General features: G+C 48.3%; 2 protein-coding genes across 5 annotated transcripts in view; both read right to left on the reverse strand.

The window, feature by feature from the left end:
• Positions 1-377: 377 nt before the first annotated feature.
• The window catches only part of LOC310686823 (uncharacterized protein), a 116,614-nt gene continuing 96,593 nt past the window's right edge, over positions 378-20,398 (reverse strand). The window contains exons 1-3 of one of the 3 annotated variants that reach the window (XM_083461114.1): positions 6,920-7,870; positions 3,784-3,928; positions 378-3,271 (exon numbers count right to left, since the gene is read on the reverse strand). In XM_083461114.1, the coding sequence (XP_083317240.1) occupies positions 741-3,086 (2,346 nt within the window). In that variant the 5' untranslated portion in view covers positions 3,087-3,271; positions 3,784-3,928; positions 6,920-7,870 and the 3' untranslated portion in view covers positions 378-740. Of the gene's footprint in view, positions 3,272-3,783; positions 3,929-6,919; positions 7,871-20,398 lie in introns of those variants that run through there. The other 2 variants (XM_083461113.1, XM_083461115.1) reach the window with 2 other exon arrangements.
• LOC310686854 (uncharacterized protein) overlaps positions 11,699-20,398 on the reverse strand; it is a 54,136-nt gene continuing 45,436 nt past the window's right edge. The window contains exons 1-2 of one of the 2 annotated variants that reach the window (XM_083461212.1): positions 14,440-14,584; positions 11,699-13,969 (exon numbers count right to left, since the gene is read on the reverse strand). In XM_083461212.1, the coding sequence (XP_083317338.1) occupies positions 11,914-13,812 (1,899 nt within the window). In that variant the 5' untranslated portion in view covers positions 13,813-13,969; positions 14,440-14,584 and the 3' untranslated portion in view covers positions 11,699-11,913. Of the gene's footprint in view, positions 13,970-14,439; positions 14,585-20,398 lie in introns of those variants that run through there. The other variant, XM_083461213.1, reaches the window with a different exon arrangement.

Raw genomic sequence — 20,398 nt, forward strand, 5'->3', positions numbered from 1 at the left:
ATTTGGTGGGAAAGTTTTAAAAGTCAGTGTGGCCCCAGGGTCAGAGTTCCCTCACTGCTGTTTGAACCTATTGCACAACAATAAAGGATCTCAGTCTACTGACTGCTCTTTGCTCCAAATTGCTTGGCTGGAATTTCCTTCATTTACTGACCGCATGGACCCGCGGTAGACTTGTACCCTGGTGAGCTGGGCTGTTGAGTAGTCTCTCAACCCATAATTTTCTTTAACATGTTGAAAAGTCCTTTTCCATTCCCAATATTGACTGCCTGTGATAAAATCGTCGGACTCTTATCTCCTCCTGGCTCCTGAGTTTATTGGCCAGACCTAGGAGTTTTTATAGCCTTTGGGGGTATACAGTGGAACCTTGGTTTACAACCATACAGTGGTATCTCGGGTTAAGTACTTAATTTGTTCCAGAGGTCCGTTCTTAACCTGAAACTGTTCTTAACCTGAAGCACCACTTTAGCTAATGGGGCCACCTGTGGCCGCCACGCCACTGGAGCACCATTTCTGTTCTTATGCTGAAGCAAAGTACATAACTCAAGGTACTATTTCTGGGTTAGCAGAGTCTGTAACCTGAAGTGTATGTAAATAAAGCACTTTTGCAATCTTTTCATTTAAACTGCTTCTCCTCTTTGAGTTTGTTGATTGTTTGTACGGTTTCAACTCCTAACGTGTGAGTCCGTTGATGTCTTCTAAGGGTTGCATTCAAACTAAAGCTCTTTCCGCACTCCATACATTTATATGGTTTCTCCCCTGTGAGTCTGTAGATGTATATTGAGGTGTCCACTCTGACTTAAGCTCTTTCCGCACTCCATGCATTTAAATGGTTTCTCCCCTGTGTGAGTCCGTTGATGTGTTCTAAGTTTTCCATTCTCACTAAAGCTCTTTCCACACTCCAGGCATTTATATGGTTTCTCCCCTGTGTGAATCCGCTGGTGTAATTTAAGGTCTCCATTCTGACTGAAGCTCTTTCCGCATTCCAAGCATTTAAATGGTTTCTCCCCTGTGTGAGTCTGTAGATGTATATTGAGGTGTCCACTCTGACTGAAGCTCTTTCCGCACTCCATGCATTTAAATGGTTTCTCCCCTGTGTGAGTCTGTAGATGTATATTGAGGTGTCCATTCTGACTGAAGCTCTTTCCGCACTCCAAGCATTTAAATGGTTTCTCCCCTGTGTGAGTCCGTTGATGTCTTCTAAGGCTTCCAGTAATACTAAAACTCTTCTCACACTCCATACATTTATATGGTTTCTCCCCTGTGTGAATCCGCTGGTGTAATTTAAGGGCTCCATTCTGACTGAAGCTCTTTCCGCACTCTATACATTTATATGGTTTCTCCCCTGTGTGAATCCGCTGGTGTAATTTAAGGTCTCCATTCTGACTGAAGCTCTTTCTGCACTCCAGGCATTTAAATGGTTTCTCCCCTGTGTGAGTCCGTTGATGTCTTCTAAGGCTTCCACTAATACTAAAACTCTTCTCACACTCCATACATTTATATGGTTTCTCCCCTGTGTGAATCCGCTGGTGTAATTTAAGGGCTCCATTCTTACTGAAGCTCTTTCTGCACTCTATACAATTATATGGTTTCTCCCCTGTATGAGTCCGTTGATGTGTTCTAAGGTGTTCATTATCAGTAAAACTCTTTCCGCACTCCAGGCATTTAAATGGTTTCTCTCCTGTGTGAGTCCGTTGATGTCTTCTAAGGTGTTCATTATCAGAAAAGCTCTTTCCGCACTCCAGGCATTTAAATGGTTTCTCTCCTGTGTGAGTCCGTTGATGTCTTCTAAGGTTTTCATTATTAGAAAAGCTCTTTCCGCACTCCAGGCATTTAAATGGTTTCTCTCCTGTGTGAGTCCGTTGATGTCTTCTAAGGGTTCCATTATCACTAAAGCTCTTTCCGCACTCTATACATTTATATGGTTTCTCCCCTGTATGAATCCGCTGGTGTAATTTAAGGTCTCCATTCTGACTGAAGCTCTTTCCGCACTCTATACATTTATATGGTTTCTCCCCTGTATGAGTCCGTTGATGTCTTCTAAGGTTTTCATTAGTAGAAAAGCTCTTTCCGCACTCCATACATTTATATGGTTTCTCCCCTGTGTGAATCCGCTGGTGTAATTTAAGGGCTCCATTCTGACTGAAGCTCTTTCCGCACTCTATACATTTATATGGTTTCTCCCCTGTGTGAATCCGTTGATGTCTTCTAAGGTTTTCATTATTAGAAAAGCTCTTTCCGCACTCCGGGCATTTAAATGGTTTCTCTCCTGTGTGAGTCCGTTGATGTCTTCTAAGGTGTTCATTATCAGAAAAGCTCTTTCCGCACCCCAGGCATTTAAATGGTTTCTCTCCTGTGTGAGTCCGTTGATGTCTTCTAAGGGTTCCATTATCACTAAAGCTCATTCCGCACTCTATACATTTATATGGTTTCTCCCCTGTGTGAGTCTGTAGATGTATATTGAGGTGTCCACTCTGACTGAAGCTCTTTCCGCACTCCATACAATAATATGGTTTCTCCCCTGTGTGAGTCTGTTGATGTGTTCTAAGTTTATCACTCCGATAGAAGCTCTTTCCGCACTGCATGCATTTAAATGGTTTCTCCCCCGTGTGAATCCGTTGATGTCTCCTAAGTTTATCACTCCTATAGAAGCTCTTTCCACAATCCAGACATTTAAAAGTTTTTTCCCTTGTGTGAGTCCGTTGATGACTTCTAAGGTGTCCATTATCACTAAAGCTCTTTCCGCACTCTATACATTTATATGGTTTCTCCCCTGTGTGAGTCCGTTGATGTGTTCTAAGTTTATCACTCCGATAGAAGCTCTTTCCACACTGCATGCATTTAAATGGTTTCTCCCCCGTGTGAATCCGTTGATGTCTCCTAAGTTTATCACTCCGATAGAAGCTCTTTCCACAATCCAGACATTTAAAAGTTTTTTCCCTTGTGTGAGTCCGTTGATGTAATCTTAAGTGCCCATGTTGACTGAAGTTCTTCCCACACTCCCTGCACTGGAATCCTTTCCTGCCCATGTGAGTCCGCTGATTTGTTCTAAGTTTTCCAATATCAGGGAAACGTTTCCCACACTCCATACCTTTAAACGGTTTCTCCCCTGCTGGAGGTCATTGATGTGAACTATGTGTGCTCATTCAATGAAGCGTATTCCGCATTTCACACATTTTAATTTCTATCCCTAATGGGTTGAAATTGTGCCCTATCCCCAGGAGTTCTGACTGTCTTCTGCATCTCCTTCTTCAGAGTGGGAGGAAAGGGAATCCTGTTTTGGTTTCAAGGAAGAGAACAAAGGGAAAGAGAACACATCAAGCTCCATTTGCACCTTCTCCTATTTCAACATCTCCTACATTCCCTCACCTCCTACCCATGTTCCCAAGTGAAGTTGCAATGTCAAATGATAGTAATTTATGAGCAACTTTCAAAATCTTCAATCAATGTTAATAAAGCAGCTTGATTTTTTAAAGAACGATGTGCTGTCTGATCTTGTGCCCGTCTTCTGATGCAGGACTATCCTGAAACGACACCGAAAAGCAGGATATTCAAGGCAAATAGATAAACTGTACTTAGTGGAATGTGTAGTATCTTAAAAATGTAGTATTGATTCATTAATGGCTTGAAGGGGACATGAATTTATTCCTGTTCTGTCTTAAAGATCATAATCATACAATGTCATGGGGTGTTAGGGGAGCGGTAGTATCTTTGGCGGGGGAAATGTCATGCACCTTCTGGGGTAATTTATCCACCATTGGTCCCCACCCTGCACTCAGCTCTCACCTGTGGCTTCCAGAAGCTTTCAGGATGCAATACGGGCCACAATCCCAGGAATGGCTTCAACCGACCGGCTAAACCAGGTGAGGATATCTGATGGGTCTCAAATTCTTGGTGGGTTGGGGAATTCTGCTGCAGGTGAAGAAAGGCCCTGGTGGATGGAGAGGATGAGAACAACAGTGAATCCCACAGTCAAGAAGGCTCTGCCCATTCTGCAGAGGAAAGTGAAGGGCAGATGGGGCTCATCAACCTGGGAAGGGAGCTCCTCGAGAAGGAAAACTTTGGTCGTAATACTTTGGTGCACTCCTTTGCTTCCTCGTGAGTTATCTTCAGGAGAAGAAAAGGCTATGGAGGAGAAATTACACAAATCCAGAGTGGACTCTCTAAGACAGTTGGATGGTGTCCTGCACATCTTCTTCATTCAACTCCTGCAGCCAAGCTGGTGCCTAACGTACTGCTCTGCTTTCCTTGGGACCATATAAGCCAGGCTGAGAAGGGGGTCTTGTTGTCTAGGCAGCCCAGGACCCCCAAACACACTGTCCAGGCTGGCAGGACTGCTAACACAGCAGTTTCAGGGGGAGCGATGAACTCAGACCTGTGTATCAAAATCTCTCCAATGTGGAATATGTAAAACAGAAGTGTTGTTTATATCATACATCAATTAAAAATTATTCAGAATATTTGTCCTTTGAAGAAAAGATCACCAAGTATCCGATGGCCCCTTCAATGCTAATGAAAGTCCTGTGCCTGGAGCTTTTGGGGGTGCAGGACCAGTTTTAATGGAGAAATCTGAGGGCTCCCTTGGACAAAAAACAAGGACAGCAGCCAGGAATACCAGAGCAAAACAGCAGCCAGTAAGCTTGGTCGTTACTGAAAACTGTCACGGCAGGACTCCCACCTGCCACCAGGTGAAACAAGATGGAAGCCCCGTACAAAAGATGACCCCAACTTTTATTAGTTACTAATTCCTCAAACTACACCCCTAAAACTGCATCACAACTACATCACTGATACATCACAAAAAGGAGGGGTTGAGGGAGGAGTTGTGGTGGTAACCTGAGTGTCCTGCCACCCGGCTGGTTCCCCCCTTTCCCCCTCCCCATGAGTACTTTCCATGTGACAAAGGGGAGTTTGCAGTTTCCTGCCCCCAGAGGGAAGAGCTGATCATTGTCCTTTGTTCCAGTCCATGCTGAATCCACTCCTATATGCAAGTTCTTTGTTACCTTGATGGTCTTCTGTCTGGGACCATCAGGGTTGGCATAAAAACTGGGCAGGGCTCCTGTGGATGTGCTGGGATGGTGAAGGGATTATGGCTGCCCTGTATTAAACCTATCCCCTTTGATAGTCCTTTCTTCATGGAGCAAAATAAAAGTGGACCGGTGTACCGTATTTTTCGCTCGATAACACGCACCTGACCATAACACGCACCTAGTTTTTAGAGGAGGAAAACAAGAAAAAAATATCTGAATGAAACAGTGGATGTATCATTTTTGTGCTTCATGCTGTGGCCACAGACATGTGATTTGACGGTGAGTTTGGGGTAGCCCAATGCAAAAATCCTGAGAATCCATGTGGATCTGTGCTTTGTAACCACGTTTTTGCACCATTGCAGCCCCAGGCAACAGTGGGTGCGTGATTTTTTTGGTGCAGGCTGTAGCCATGGATATGCTATGTGATCTGATGTTGAATTTGGGGTGACCCAAAGCCGAGCTGCAGCCTTAGAAGGGGAAAATGGGGCTTTCGGAGGTGGTTTTTACTGCCCCGCTGCTTCCAATTTTTTAAAAGGCTAGAGGGTGGTGGATGGCTATGCCCCCCCCCGCCACCGCAAAACAAAAAGGTTTCCCCCCCAGCCTATCTGGGCACCCGCCCAGAAAGAAAAGCCACAAAATTGTGGCCTAGCCTGGCGGAGGGGCCATGTCCCTTCCAATCAGGCCAGAACTTACCTTAATCTGGCCACCAGGACACGCTCCTGAGGATCCTGATCCTGGAAGGAAGAAAACCAAAAGGGGCTTGGACAAAGGGGTCGGCCTCTTTTCTTTGGCCTTTGATCCGCCCCCGGCCGGCCACCCATTGTCCTCCCTGACCTGTTTCCCAGCCAAGTTAATCCCACCCTTTTGTCTTCATCTGGGTTGGTTCTTTCTGGAATGGCTACCTGTTCGGCACTCAGGTATCAGGATGCCAGGGATTATCCCTCAGGCAGAGGGGCTGCTGAGTAGCTGAGCTCACATGTCCATATGAATTTCTGAAGTTTTCCCAGTGAGCCAGTACATAGAGACATTTATCAGTGACTTCTTACATTTGGTATTGTGCAGCAGAGGCCCTTTGAATAGATAGGAAGAAACTGTGATGAAGTGTTTTCTGGGAAGAAATCACAAAAGTGATGGTGCTGATTTTGGTGGTGGGCTGCATGTGCATGATATCTGCTGGAGGGTCAACCACCCCCAACCTATACATAGATTCCTGCAACAGTCTGGACAGGTCAGCGGCTTATGGGGTGTAAAGAGGATAGAGGTTGCAGGAAGGAAGGGGTGGGGGGACACGACCCCCCACTTTCCAGGGATCCCTCTGGCTGCCTTGAAGGGGTGGCCGATTCCTGGGTGGGAGGGAGAAGCCAAGGCGGCCCCTCCGGAGATTCCCCACGGGAGCCACTATGGATAAGTCTCCCCAAAGACTGGTTTCCTATCTCTCCCCCCCCCAAATCTGCCCTTCCCTGCCCCAGGGATGCTCCCCCTCCCCACTTCCTCGACTCCCTCCCTCTGTCCCAGAGTCTCCACTGAACCCAGAGGCCCCCCTTGGCGCGGCTTATCCCACGCCCTGCGCCCCCATCTCTCCCTCCGGAGGGCTCCCCACCCAAGACGAGCAGGGGAGGACAGGGGGTCACTATCCAGGCGTCCCTCACGCCCCTTAACCCTTTCATGGCCTACCACTTTCCGCGCGGAACCCACAGAGTCCCAGGGATGCCTGCGCGGGGAAATGGGTCGAGGGGGCTTCGTGGGATCCCCTGGGTGGGCTTCCTAAGGGTCCAAGGAAAACCTCCTTCATTGTACGCGTGCAGGGATCCAGATCCACGAAAGGCGCTTTGGGGAGCTGGCGGGGTCTCTGGATCCTTCTCTCACCTCCCCCCCCCCCGCGACCCCTTTACCTTTTTGTCCTCGTTCCCGATTCTCCTTTCCTTTCCTGCAACATCCACGTGGGTGGGGGGGATTTACCTGCCGCCCCTCCTCACCTTTCCGAAAGCGCGCGCCCCTAGAGCTACGGGGCAGAGCAGCAATCCGGCGCAGAAGCTCCACTTGCGGGAGAAGCAGGCAGTTTGGGAGGGGGCTCACCCCCCTCTTATTCCCGGAACAGAAGGCGGATGGCGATGAGGAGGAGCAACATATTGGGGAGGGGATTTGGGCTTTGCGGAGGCGGGGTCTGGGAAGGGTGGAACTTGGGGGGCGGGGAGGAGAGGAAGGTGTCCCCCCTCCCCTCTTCCTCCTGAGAATCAGGAGAATGGGGGAGGGGCTGATCCCGGCAATCCACTTGCAAAGTGGGGTACCCCACTCCACAATGTTTATATTGCAAAATCCTTCCCTCCCCCACCCCACGCCACGAGCTTAGATCCCTCCGTGTTTTAGGTATTGCTGCTGTTAAATCCAGGAAGGGGGGGAGGGTCAGTCAAGACAGAAATCCATCGGGATGGGGGATTGAATCCTGATACTTTCCAAGGCGAAGCGCAGGGAAGCCTTGCAGCTAGGGGGATGTGTGAATACTGTTGTGGTGCTTTGGGGAAGAGGGTAGTTAAAAGGTGATGGAAAGTGGGGTTGTGGTGGAGCGATGAACCCCAAAGGACTGAGAATGCACTGTGAACAGGACTGGCCCACCCAAGCCTCACCCCCTTGCCTAAAAGCCTGACACCCCGCAATGTGACAAGGGTGTGACTCCTGCCCTCAGCAAGCAAAATAGTTCCCCTCCCCACCGGAGGAAAGCAATCTATGGGATGCTGAGGTGCCCTGAGGGCTGTGCGGGAACCTCGTTCCTTGAAATGGAGGGAGCCGTGGCCTGTCAGCTCTGTGTGTGTCTCAGGGAAAAGGGGGAGGGATGCTCTGTGTGTTTTGCTAGTAGTTAAATTGCACATTTTTTGGGGGGGGGGGAGCTTTCTTTTTGTGTGCTTTGCATTAAGACTCGTGTTTCCAGCTCAGCCAGGGGAGCTGGGGCGGGAGGGCCCCCTGTGTGTGTGAGAGAGGGGGGGGGAGAAACCCCCCCCAATAACCGGCTGCCAGCTCTGTGTATGTCTAAGTATTTTATTGTCTCTATCTCGGCCAAGAGGGGCTGAGGCTGTGAGGAAAGAGGGGGAAGCTGCTTTAAGACCCAGAAGTGGTGAAAAGCAAGATATAGTCTGTGTTCTAGGATTATGATCATATTTTATTCTTTTGCTGATTATGCTGTTTTCAATGTGCATTTTATATTTCCCCTCCTTTAGCAATGTTTTCTTCTGAATGAAGCTGAACTGTGACACACACCCCAAAAGAAAAAATCTCAGGAAGGTATTTGTTACAGAAATTACAAGGCGGGGTGGGGCACATCCTTAAAGTTGTTAAATGTTACAAATATTATGCCTGAATGTATCCTTTTGGCTTGACAGCTCAGGGAAGATACCTAGCTTTAAAAAAATCATATAAAATCAACTCCTTTGCCAGTTTCCTCCATTCCAAAGCTATTTTGCCCTTGGAAAAAGGACTCTTTTTTCCTGCCACCTGTCGGACTTGGGTTCGACTGAGCTCCTCCGATGATGATTAATGACCCGAGCCTTTGATGAGGCTCCAAGCACACTCCCGATTCAGCAGAGTATCCAGCACGCAGGGAAGGACGAGAAGTTTATTAGCTACATTGCTAAAGAGTTTTATTTCTAACTACGCAGACAGAAAAGAAATATACATGCTCTCTCTGTGAACGCAGAGAGCAACTGAAAAACAAAGGAACAGGAAACAGTAACATCACATCCATCTCCTGTCTTCCGTGAGACTTCCAACAGTCTGGAGTGTCTCTGGAATGCAAAACAGAGTCCTGTGACTCCAAGAGCATGGCACAGTGGCAAAACACAGAAACCAGCACCACCTCCCCAAGGGTGAAGATGTGTAGACACACCTCCTACCCGAGGAAATGCCCAGAGGTGACAATTGCTGGGCTCACTGTTAGCCAAGGGAAGCCAAATCTCATCACCAGACTTGTCTCAGGCTGCAGACATGCAAAGGAAGTTCTGTTGTCCTTTTGGGTGGTGGGTACTTGAGACATGTTTGCCTAATATTGTACTTGGGTGTTGCCCTGACATATCTGCCTATGCTAATCTTGTGTAATCCTCCCCTTTGTGACGTTTTAGTGATGTAGCAATAATGCATTGATCATGCTGTGCGAACTGTATCCTGGGATTTGGTGGGAAAGTGTAAAAAGTCAGTGTGGCCCCAGGGTCAGAGTTCCCTCACTGCTGTTTGAACCTGTTGCACAACAATAAAGGATCTCAGTCTACTGACTGCTCTTTGCTCCAAATTGCTTGGCTGGAATTTCCTTCATTTACTGACCGCATGGACCCACAGGGGACTTGTACCCTGGTGAGCTGGGCTGTTGAGTAGTCTCCAAACCCATAATTTTCTTTAACATGTTGAAAAGTCCTTTCCCATTCCCAATATTGACTGCCTGTAATAAAATCGTTGGATTCTTATCTTCTCCTGGCTCCTGAGTTTATTGGCCAGACCTAGGAGTTTTTATAGCCTTTGGGGGTATAAAGTGGTACCTTGGTTTATAACCATACAGTGGTACCTTGAGTTAAGTACTTAATTCATTCCAGAGGTCCGTTCTTAACCTGAAACTGTTCTTAACCTGAAGCACCACTTTAGCTAATGGTTTCTCCTGCTGCTGCCGCGCTGCACGATTTCTGTTCTCGCCCTGAAGCAAAGTTCTTAACCCGAGGTACTATTTCTGGGTTAGCAGAGTCTGTAACCTGAAGTGTATGTAACCTGAAGCGTATGTAACCCGAGGTACCACTGTAATCCATTCCGGAGGTCCGGTTGTAAACCAAAACAGGTTGTAACCCAAGGCGTGCTTTCGCCAATGGGGCCTCCCCCCCCCCAAAAAAATGGGTTGTAATCCAAAAAAAAGGGGCACGGACTTCGGTGTCAGGAAAAAGCAGCAATGCAAAAGCCAGCTGCAGGTGGCTGGAATGCAAAACAGGATGTTGATGTCTGGAACTGTACTGTTGGGAAAAAGGGGCAGTCTATTCTCTGTACTGAGCACCGGATGTTAGCTCAGAGTGTCATCTGACCTGTACTGGAAGTACAGGGGTGGAGTTGTGACTCTACTGCCAGAGTCTGGAGAGTGCAGTCACGTTTCTCTGTACTGCTGAAATGACAGGAATAAAGAAATGTAAATAGACTCCTGTCTGTCTCTTTTCCCCTCCCTGGGGGAATGCAGGGAGAGGGAGGATGGTGTGTTCTTCTCACGTCTGAGGAGGATCGCCGATTTATGGCCTTGCCTGTATCCTGCCGGGAGAAGCAGATCGGAAGGTCAACAAGTATCTCAGTCGGTTGCCCGGGGGAGGCCAGTTACCTCTGACTGCGAGCTGAGATACTGACAGGTTGTAATCCAAAACGGTTGTAATTCAAAGCGGTTGCAAACCAAGGAAGCACTGCACAACATTTGGTGGCGTGACTCAGATAAATCGAGGCTTTCTTTGAGCCCCCCCAGCTGTGGGTGCCTGAACCGAGGGAGCTATGGGCTGTGGCTCTGCGTGTCTCGGCCAGCTGTGGGTGCCTCAAGCAGGCAGCAGCAGGCTCCCAGCTCTGTGAATGTCTATGTAGTGTCTCTAGCACGGCCAAGAGGGGCTGAAGCTGTGAGGAAAGAGGCGTTTTCTCGCTTTGTGTTTTGCTTGAAGGCTCCTGTCCGGCTGTGGGCTGGGGCTGCAGAGATCAGGCTCTCTCTCCTCTTGGCACAACTGCGAGTTCTCTGCCCAGGACTGGTGGGCTGTGCAGCCGAGGGGGTTATGAGTCTTTTTTTTTTTCTATAGGCTTTCTCACTGTGGCCCTTGCTGGCCACCAGTCTTTTCAAACTGCTTTCGCCCCACCTTTTATTTTATCTGCAACATGTCGGAAGGGCAGGGAGTCCCCCTTGTGTAACATCTTAAGCAGGAGGGCATAACCTCGCTGATGGTGCAGTGGGCACTGAAGGAGGCAGAAGTAATCAAACCCCAAAAGAAAGAGAACTTTTCCAGAGGAGAGGCGAAAAAGAAAGAACCGACCTGGCCCCCAATGGCTCCCATATCAGCATTTAATTGGCCAGACCTAGGAGTTTTGATAGCCTTTGGGGGCCTACACGACCCAGCCTCCTAGCCTTCTTCCCTTGGGTGTCCCCCAGCTGGTGCCTCCCCCCCTTTCACCCAGCCAGCCCATGACAGCAAAAGCAGCAACAACAGTAAATTCAATACGATAATAATATGTACACTGGTCCTCTGGCAGGAAGAATAATAACTTCTGGGACTATAGAAAAGGACTATCTTCCCCAAACCCCAGAATAAGCAGGAGCTCTGGGATTGCCCCATGGGGTTCGTAAGGGAAGATGGGCCCCCCAGGAGACTTCCCTGGTACCTGCAGCCCCTCCTTCCCCCTATTGCAAAAAGGCTTGGGGAAAATATCCCATTAAATTACAGTATTTTAAGTTTTCTTCAGAACATGTAGGAGGCAGGGAGAAGTTCTGGTGAAGAAGCAGTGTTTGGAGATCATGCGGTGGTGGGGGTGAGAGAGTTTGGTGCAAAAACCAGTCACACACAGATGCACCCATCTTGCATGCTTGAATACAGCAACTCCAGGGCATAAGCCAAGTATCGGCAGGGTAGGGGCCAGGTGTAGAGCAAGTCCCACACTGAGGTCAAAAACACACACAGAGGCAGCAGGACTTCTTCAGTAATAGTTTACTGAGCTTTCAAAGCATACAGTTCTCACTGGGTCCCCAGTGAGGCACAAAACTTGGCTCCTGAGAGCAAATCCAGTTTCAGCAGTAAAAAAATACAGCACACAGGATACCTAAGTCAGGCACACAAACCGGCAGAAGGGAGCAAGGGAAGAAAGACGCTGGAAGGACACAGGGCACCTACCACACGCCATACATTTAAACAGTTTCTCCCCTGTGTGTCTGCCGATGTACTCTAAGGTGTGCACTCTGCCTGAAGCTCTTTCCACACTCCATGCATTTAAATGGTTTTTCCCCTTTGTGAGTCCGTTGATGTATACGGAGGTATCCACTCTGATTGAAGCACTTTCCACACTCCATGCATTTAAATGGTTTCTCACCTGTGTGAGTCCGTTGATGTGTTCTAAGGTCTCCATTCTGACTGAAGCTCTTTCCACACTCCATACATTTATATGGTTTCTCCCCTGTGTGTGTCCGTTGATGTGATCTAAGGCCTGCATCGTGACTGAAGCTCTTTCCGCACTCCATGCATTTAAATGGTTTCTCCCCTGTGTGAGTCCGTTGATGTGTTCTAAGGTTTCCATCGAAACTGAAGCTCTTTCCGCACTCCATACATTTATATGGTTTCTCCCCTGTGTGAGTCCGTTTATGTTTTCTAAGGTCTCCATTCTGACTGAAGCACTTTCCGCATTCCTGGCATTTAAATGGTTTCTCTCCTGTGTGAGTCCGTTGATGTTCTCTAAAGTTTCCATTGAAACTGAAGCTCTTTCCGCACTCCAAACATTTAAATGGTTTCTCCCCTGTGTGAATCTGTTTATGTATATTGAGGTATCCACTCTGACTGAAGCACTTTCCACACTCCAGACATTTAAATGGTTTCTCCCCTGTGTGAGTCCGTTGATGTCTTCTAAGGCCTCCATTATCATTAAAGCTCTTTCCGCACTCCATACAGTTATATGGTTTCTCCCCTGTGTGAGTCCGTTGATGTGTTCTAAGGCCTCCATTATCATTAAAGCTCTTTCCGCACTCCAAACATTTAATTGGTTTCTCCCCTGTGTGAGTCCGTTGATGTATATTGAGGTGTCCACTCTGACTGAAGCTCTTTCCACACTCAAGACATTTAAATGGTTTCTCCCCTGTGTGAGTCCGTTGATGTGTTCTAAGGCTTCCACTCTGACTGAAGCTCTTTCCGCACTCCAGGCAGTTAAATGGTTTCTCCTCTGTGTGAGTCCGCTGATGTGTTCTAAGTTTTCCATTTTCACGAAAGCTCTTTCCGCACTCCAGGCATTTAAATGGTTTCTCCCCTGTGTGAATCCGCTGGTGTAATTTAAGGTCTCCATTCTGACTGAAGCACTTTCCGCACTCCATACATTTATATGGTTTCTCCCCTGTGTGAATCTGTTTATGTATATTGAGGTGTCCACTCTGACTGAAGCTCTTTCCACACTCCATACATTTAAATGGTTTTTCCCCTGTGTGAGTCCGTTGATGTATTCTAAGCTTTCCATTATCACTAAAGCTCTTTCCACACTCCATACATTTATATGGTTTCTCCCCTGTGTGGGTCAATTGATGTATTCTAAGTGTATCACTCCGATAGAAGCTCTTTCCACACTCCATACATTTAAATGGTTTCTCCCCTGTGTGAATCTGTTTATGTATATTGAGGTGTCCACTCTGACCGAAGCACTTTCCACACTCCAGACATTTATATGGTTTCACCCCTGTGTGAGTCTGTTGATGTTTTCTAAGGTTTCCAGTATCACTAAATCTCTTTTCACACTCCATACATTTATATGGTTTCTCCCCTGTGTGAGTCCGTTTATGTTTTTTAAGGTCTGCATTCTGACTGAAGCTTTTTCCACATTCCATACATTCATATGGTTTCTCCCCTGTGTGAGTCCTTTGGTGTAATTTAAGGCTTCCATTTTGACTGAAGTTCTTCCCACACTCCCTGCATTGGAATCCTTTCTTGCCCTCGTGAGTCCGCTGATGTGTTCTAAGTTTTCCACTATCAGTGAAACGTTTCCCACACTCCATACCTTTACATGGTTTCTCCCCTGTTGGAGTTTGTTGATGTGAACTATGTGTGCTCATTCAATGAAGCGTATTCCGCATTTCACACATTTTAATTTCTATCCCTAATGGGGGGGGGGGAATTGTGCCCTATCCCCTGGAGTTCTGAGTGTCTTCTCCATCTCCTTCTTCAGAGTAGGAGGAAAGGGAATCCTGTTTTGGTTTCAAGGAAGTTGAACTAAGGGAAAGAGAACACATCAAGCTCCATTAGCACCTTCTCCTATTTCAACGTCTCCTACATTCCCTCACCTCCTACCCATGTTCCCAGTTTTTAGGAAGTGAAGTTGCAATATCAAATGATAGTAATTCATGAGCAACTTTCAAAATCCTCAACCAATGTTCATAAAGCAGCTTTATTTTTTAAAAAATAATGTGCTGTCTGATCTCGTGCCCATCTCCTGACGCAGGACTATCCTAAAATGACACTGAAAAGCAGGATATTCAAGGCAAATAGATAAACTGTACTTAGTGGAATATATAGTACCTTGAAAATGTAGTATTGATTTATTGATGGACTGTATTAAAGATCATAATCATACGATGTCATGGGGTGTTAGGGGAGCAGTAGTACTTTTGGTGGGGGAAATGCCATGCACCTTATGGGGTAATTTCTCCACCATTGGTCCCCACCCTGCACTCAGCTCTCACCTGTGGCTTTCAGGAGCTGTCAGGATGGAATAGGGGCCACAATCCCAGGAACAGCTTCAACCGGCAAGCTAAAGCAGGTGAGGGTAGATGATGGGTCTCAAATCCTTGGTGTATTAGGGAATTCTGTTGCAGGTGAAGGCAGGCCCTGGTGGATGGAGAGGAGGAGAAAAACAGTGAATCCCACAGTCAAGAAGGCAGATTCTACCCATTCTGCAGAGGAAAGTGAGGGCAGATGGGGCTCATCAACCTGGGAAGGAAGCCCATCGCGAAGGAAAACTCTGGTCGTAAAACTTTGGTGCACTCCTTCACTTCCTTTTGAGTTATCTTCAGGAGAAGAAAAGGCTATAGAGGAAAACCTACACAAATCCAGAGTGGCACCGTCTCTAAGACGGTTGGATGGTGCCCTGCACACTTCCTTCCAGCCACTCCTGCAGCCAAGTTGGTGCCTAACGTACTGCTCGGCTTTCCTTGGGACCATATAAGCCAGGGTGAGAAGGGGGTCTTGTTGTCTAGGCAGCCCTGAACCCCCAAACACACTGTCCAGGCAGTGCTGCTAACACAGCAATTTCAGGGAGAGCGATGAACTCAGACCTGTGTATCAAAGTCTCTCTGATGTGGAACAAGGAAAACAGAAGCGCTATTTACATCATACATCAATTAAAAAGTATTCAGAATATTTGTCTTTTGAAGAAAAGACCACCAAGTATTGGATGGCCCCTTCAAAGCTAATGAAATATTGTGCCTGGAGCTTTTGGGGGTGCAGGACCAGGAAAGCTTCTGCCACCATGATCCTTCCAATTGGGATTCAGGCCTCATGATGGGACTGAAACTGCGCTGGTTGCGCTGGATGATGATCTCCCATGCGCTAGAGTCTGAGGGGAAAGCTGTTTCCTGGTTCTGCTAGATCTCTCAGTGGCTTTGGAGACCTTTGGCCATGGTGTCCTTCTGAACCCTCTAGGAGAGCTGGGGAAATGGTTATGCAGTGGTTCCCCTCCTTCCTCCTGGATCATATCCAGAAAGTGGTGTTGGGGGTGAGTGTTCAGACCCCTGGGCTCTCACTTGTGGGGTGCCTCAGGGCTCCGTCTTCTCCCCCATGCTTTTTAATATCTATATGAAGCTGGTGGGAGAGATCATCAGGGGTTTGGGGCTGGGTGTTCACCAGTATGTGGGTGATACCCAGCTCTTCTTCTCATTTAAATCGGAAAAAGTGAAGGTGGTGAAGGCCATGTGTTGGTGGGAAGATGGATGGTGGCTAACAGATTGAGCTCGAATCCGACAAGACAGAAGTGCTGTCCCTGGGGAACATGGGGTGGGCAGGTGTGGGGGACCCCTTGGTCCTGATGGGGTAACTGTGCCCCTAAATAACCAGGTGTGCAGCCTAGGGGTCATTTTGGACTCACAGCTGACCATGGGGGCACAGGTCAATTCTGTGTCCAGGGCAGCTGTCTAGCAGCTCCATCTGGAATGCAGGCTGAGACCCTCCTTCCCCGCAGACTGTCTCGTCAGAGTGGTGCACGCTCTGGTTATTTCCAGCTTGGACTACGGCTATGTGGTCTACATGGGACTACCTTTGAAGGTGACCCAAAACTGCAACTGAATGGGAGCAGCGCCGAGACCACATATCACTGCTTCTAAAGGACCTTACCTGGCTCTCAGCACATTTTCAAGGACAATTCAAATTGTTAGTGCTGACCTTTAAAGTGTCATGGTTGCATTTTCCAGGCATTGAAAAGTATTGATCTAATGCAGGCTTCCTGAAACTCGGCAGTTTCCTTTCTGCTGAGAGCTGGTGGTGGGATAAGTTGTGATGAGGTTATGAAGAACCTTTCTTGTTTTGGGGAACCAGATGAAGCTGGTTTAAACTGGAGTGAGCCAGGCTTGTTATCCAGTCCCAAGGTTACGCTGACATTTAATGGAATATAAATTACAAGGCTTAAAGGTGCCTTGTCCCACTTCCTAGTCTGCTATTTCTCTACTCTGCTTGTGTGATTCTTAGTTGAGTGCTGTTTTGGTATGCTAAGTTAGGGTTTTACGTAAGTTAAGTTTTTGCTATTTTTTGAATCCTGTTATGTTTCTTTGCCTTCAGTAATAAATTTATTTGCTGAATGAGATTGTTATGGAGCAGCAAGATCTGCAACCTAAACCCCTCAACAGCCTCAGCCCTGTAGGCCTCAAGGAGCATCTCCACCAACATCGCTCAGTCTGAACAGGCAGGTGGTCCTTCGAAGGTCTTCTGCTGATTCTCCCCCCCCCCCCACGCAAGAAGCGAAGTGTTACGGAAATTACGGGGGGGGGCACATCTTTAAAGTTAAATATTACAAATATTATGCCTGAATATATCCTTCCAACTTGACAGCTCAGGGAAGTCACCTAACTTTAAAAATAATATAAAATCATCTCCTTTCCCAGTTCCCCCCATTCCAAAGCTATTTTCCCCTGGCAAAAGGACTCCAGGAAGTTCTCAGAGGTGAAAATTGCTGGGCTCATTGTTAGCCAAAGGAAGCCAAATCTCATCACCTGACTCGCCTCAGGCTCCAGACATGCAAAGGAATTGTACTTTTGGGTGATGGGTACTTAAGACATATTTGTCTATGCGGGGGGGGGGGGCACCAGGGGGCGAATTGGAAGATGGCTGACAATAACATCTCTCCGACCCACACAAGGTAATTAAGAGGCTGTGATGGGAGTATGCAGCCTCCCTTGCCCCCCCCAAGGGAATGGGGGGCTGCCTTGCCTGCTGTGCCCATAATTCACCCCCAGATTCGAAATAAGGGGGTGAGGGCACTAGGCATAAAGCCCTCGGGTGGAGTCCGGCTCTTCCGGATGCTGTCTCTGATTGTGCACTGGTTTGCATAAGCTCAAGATATTTAATTGGAAATTAAGCAAATGCACATATTTCAAGTGAAGAACGGGAGTGAAAACTGCTAACTGAAGTGGCCTCTGTGAAACGAGAGCAACGGGTTTGGATTTAACGGAATACAACATGAAGAAATTACATCAGGTTCAGTATGCCGGAGCGGGACTGGATGGAGGGGGGGGGGACTTTTTTTCTTTTCTTCAATAACCCCTTCTCAAAAAGAACCGCTGCATAATCGACCTAAGCAGGATGATTAAAAACTGTGTGGAAATAATTTACTACCGAAAGCTTGACATGTGAGATCGAGAAAAAGAACAAGGGCTTTTGATGGCGCAGCAACAAAAAGGGAGTCGCCATTTTGACGGGTCTTGTCGAAAGATTTATCGGGAGGAGGAAGCTTTGTTTTCACACTGGATTCCTGGTAGAACCTCCTCGAGGACTGAGAAAGAGGGACAAACCTGTGAAAAGTGAATAAGTAGACAGCAAGAATGTTTTTCTTTATGGAAGCGATGAAATACGGCGGCTGTCTGAAATACGACTCTTGGACAAACGGAAAAACCCACACAGGAATACAAATTTGTTTGAACCTGCTTATGGAGACAATCAGAGGCCACAAAGACAGAGAGAGAGGAAAAAATATATGAAAACAACTAGAAGAGATGTGGAAAACAGCAAGAAAGGATTGGACAGAATTTTGAACATTATTTGGACAGATTTGTGGACTTTTAAAGCAGTAGCAATAAGAGGATTGGACCCCTTTCGGAACTTGAAATATGGGTACCCCCAACAAAATTTAAAATTAGGCTCTGTAATTCAGAATTTATGTGATTTGATATGATTGGTTTGTTAATAAAAAATATTTTTTTTAAAAAAGACATATTTGTCTATGCTAATCTTATACCTGAGTCTTGCCCTGCCATGTCTGCTTATGCTAATCTTGTACCAAGGACTTGTCTGGACATGTTTGCCAAGGTTAACCTCTCCCCTTCGAACTGTATTCTGGGATGTGGTGGGAAAGTTTTAAAAGTCTTTGTCACCCCATCCTTGGGGTTCAAAATTTGCTCTTTGAACCTACTGCGCAATAAACTTTGGTCTACAGCTATTTGCTCCGGTTGGCTGGACTCCTTCCTTTATTCTGCAGGGACCCGCGGGTTCTGCCTGACCAGCTGGGGGACTGAAAAGTCTCGCACCTAGATTTTTCCTTAACAGAAGTTACAGAGAAGCAGGCTGAGGGCGAGGAAATGGGCAACATTCTGACATTTAGAAGACAGCTGAAGGCATCCCTCTATCGGGAGGTTTTTAATGTCTGATGTTTTACTGTCTTTTCTTTGTACTGGAACCAGGCAGTGGAAGAGAAACATAAAGATGGAGGCCTGAGAGAGAGGAAAAGGTTTCTGGCTGCTTCCTGGGTGGGATTGCGGAAACGAAGAGCTGCTTCTGAGAAGGCCTCTCCCATCCTCTCTTCCTGGACAGGGCAGGGGCTTATGGGAAGAGGATGGAGGTTGCAGGAAGGAAGGGGTGGGGGACATGACCCCCCCACTTTCCAGGGATCCCTCTGGCTGCCTTGATGGGGTGGCCGATTCCTAGGTGGGAGGGAGAAGCCAAGGCGGCCCCTCGAGAGAATCCCCGCGGGCGCCACGATGAAGACGTTTCCCCAAAGACTTTTCTACCTATCTTTTCCCCCATCATTGCTGCCCTTCCCTGCCCAGGGATGCTCCCCCTTCCCACTTCCTCGACTCCCTTTATCCCAGAGTCTCCCCTGCACCCAGAGGCCCCCCCTTGACGCGGCTCAGCCCTCACCCCCCATCTTTCCATCCTGAGGGTCCACCCCAAGACGAACAGTTTAGGGACATGGGGGGTCTCTATCCAGGCGTCTCTCACGCCCGTTAACCCTTTCATGGCCCGCCTTTGTCCGTGCGGAGCCCACAGGGCCCCAGGGATGCCTACGCGGGGGAAACGGGGCAAGGGGGCCCTCGTGGGGACCCCCTGCGTAGGTGTCCCATGTCCACCGCTGCCAAGGCGCCTAAGGGGCCAAGGAAAGCCCCCTTCGCAGCACACGTGCAGGGATCCAGGCCCTGCCGGTGTTGTCCATGAAAGTCGCTTTGGGGAGCTGGCGGGGGTCTCTGGGTCCTTTTCTCCCCTCTCCCCCCCCCCGCGAGCCCTTTACCTCTTTATCCTCGCTCCCGATTCTCATTTCCTTTCCTGTAACATCCATCGGGCGGGGGTTCCCTCCCCTGCCGCCCCGCCTTTCCTTTCCGAAGCGCGCTCCCCTAGAGCTACGCCGCAGAGCAGCAATCCGGCGCAGAAGCTCCACTTGCGGGAGAAGCAGGCAGTTTGGGAGGGGGGCTCTCTCCCCTCATTCCGGAAACAGAAGCCGGATTGGAGGAGGTGGAGGAGGAGGAGCAGCGCATGGTGGAGGGATTTGGGGTTGTGGGGGCGGGGTGAGAGGAGGATGTACCGTGAAAGGAGGAATTGGGGGGGGGCGAAGGAGAGGAAGGTTTCCCCCCTCCCTTCTTCCTTATGGGGATGAGGAGCGCGGGGGAGGGGCTGATCCCGGCAATTCAGCTGCAAAGTGGGGTCCCCCCCTACAATGTTTACATTGCAAAATCCTTCCCTCCCCCCGCCCCCCACGCCATGATCTTAGATCCATTCCATGTTTTAGGTATTGGTGCACACTGAGCAGCGGGTTGGGCTCTGTGACTCCTGTGTTACGGGAAAAATGGGGCTTGGGCTTTTGCACACACGCCCCCCCTCCCCCCCGACAGGTAAAATTCATCCCTTGTGTCTCCGTCAGAGGCAACACAATGCGGCCCGGAAGAAAGCAAGGCAGCTGTTGATCTGTTTGCGCGCAGAGCCCCCCCCCCCCCATGCGAGGAGTGAAGCAGCCCAGAACTAAAGCGCGTTGCAATTTGTACACCCTCAGATAGTAGCCCCCCCCCCGTCACAGAGAGAGCACCCCAAAAACATCTCCGTTTGCGCCACAAAATGCGTTGTACACGGATATCAGATCAGACTCCGAGTTCGTGTTTGGGCAACATGACAAGTCTGTCTGTCAATCGGGATGCCTGACGATTCCTGCTCCCTGCCTTTTCCTGGCCAGCC

Source organism: Podarcis liolepis (assembly GCF_965112155.1).
Source record: "Podarcis liolepis genome assembly, chromosome: 10".
Classification (NCBI taxonomy): Eukaryota; Metazoa; Chordata; class Lepidosauria; order Squamata; family Lacertidae; genus Podarcis; species Podarcis liolepis.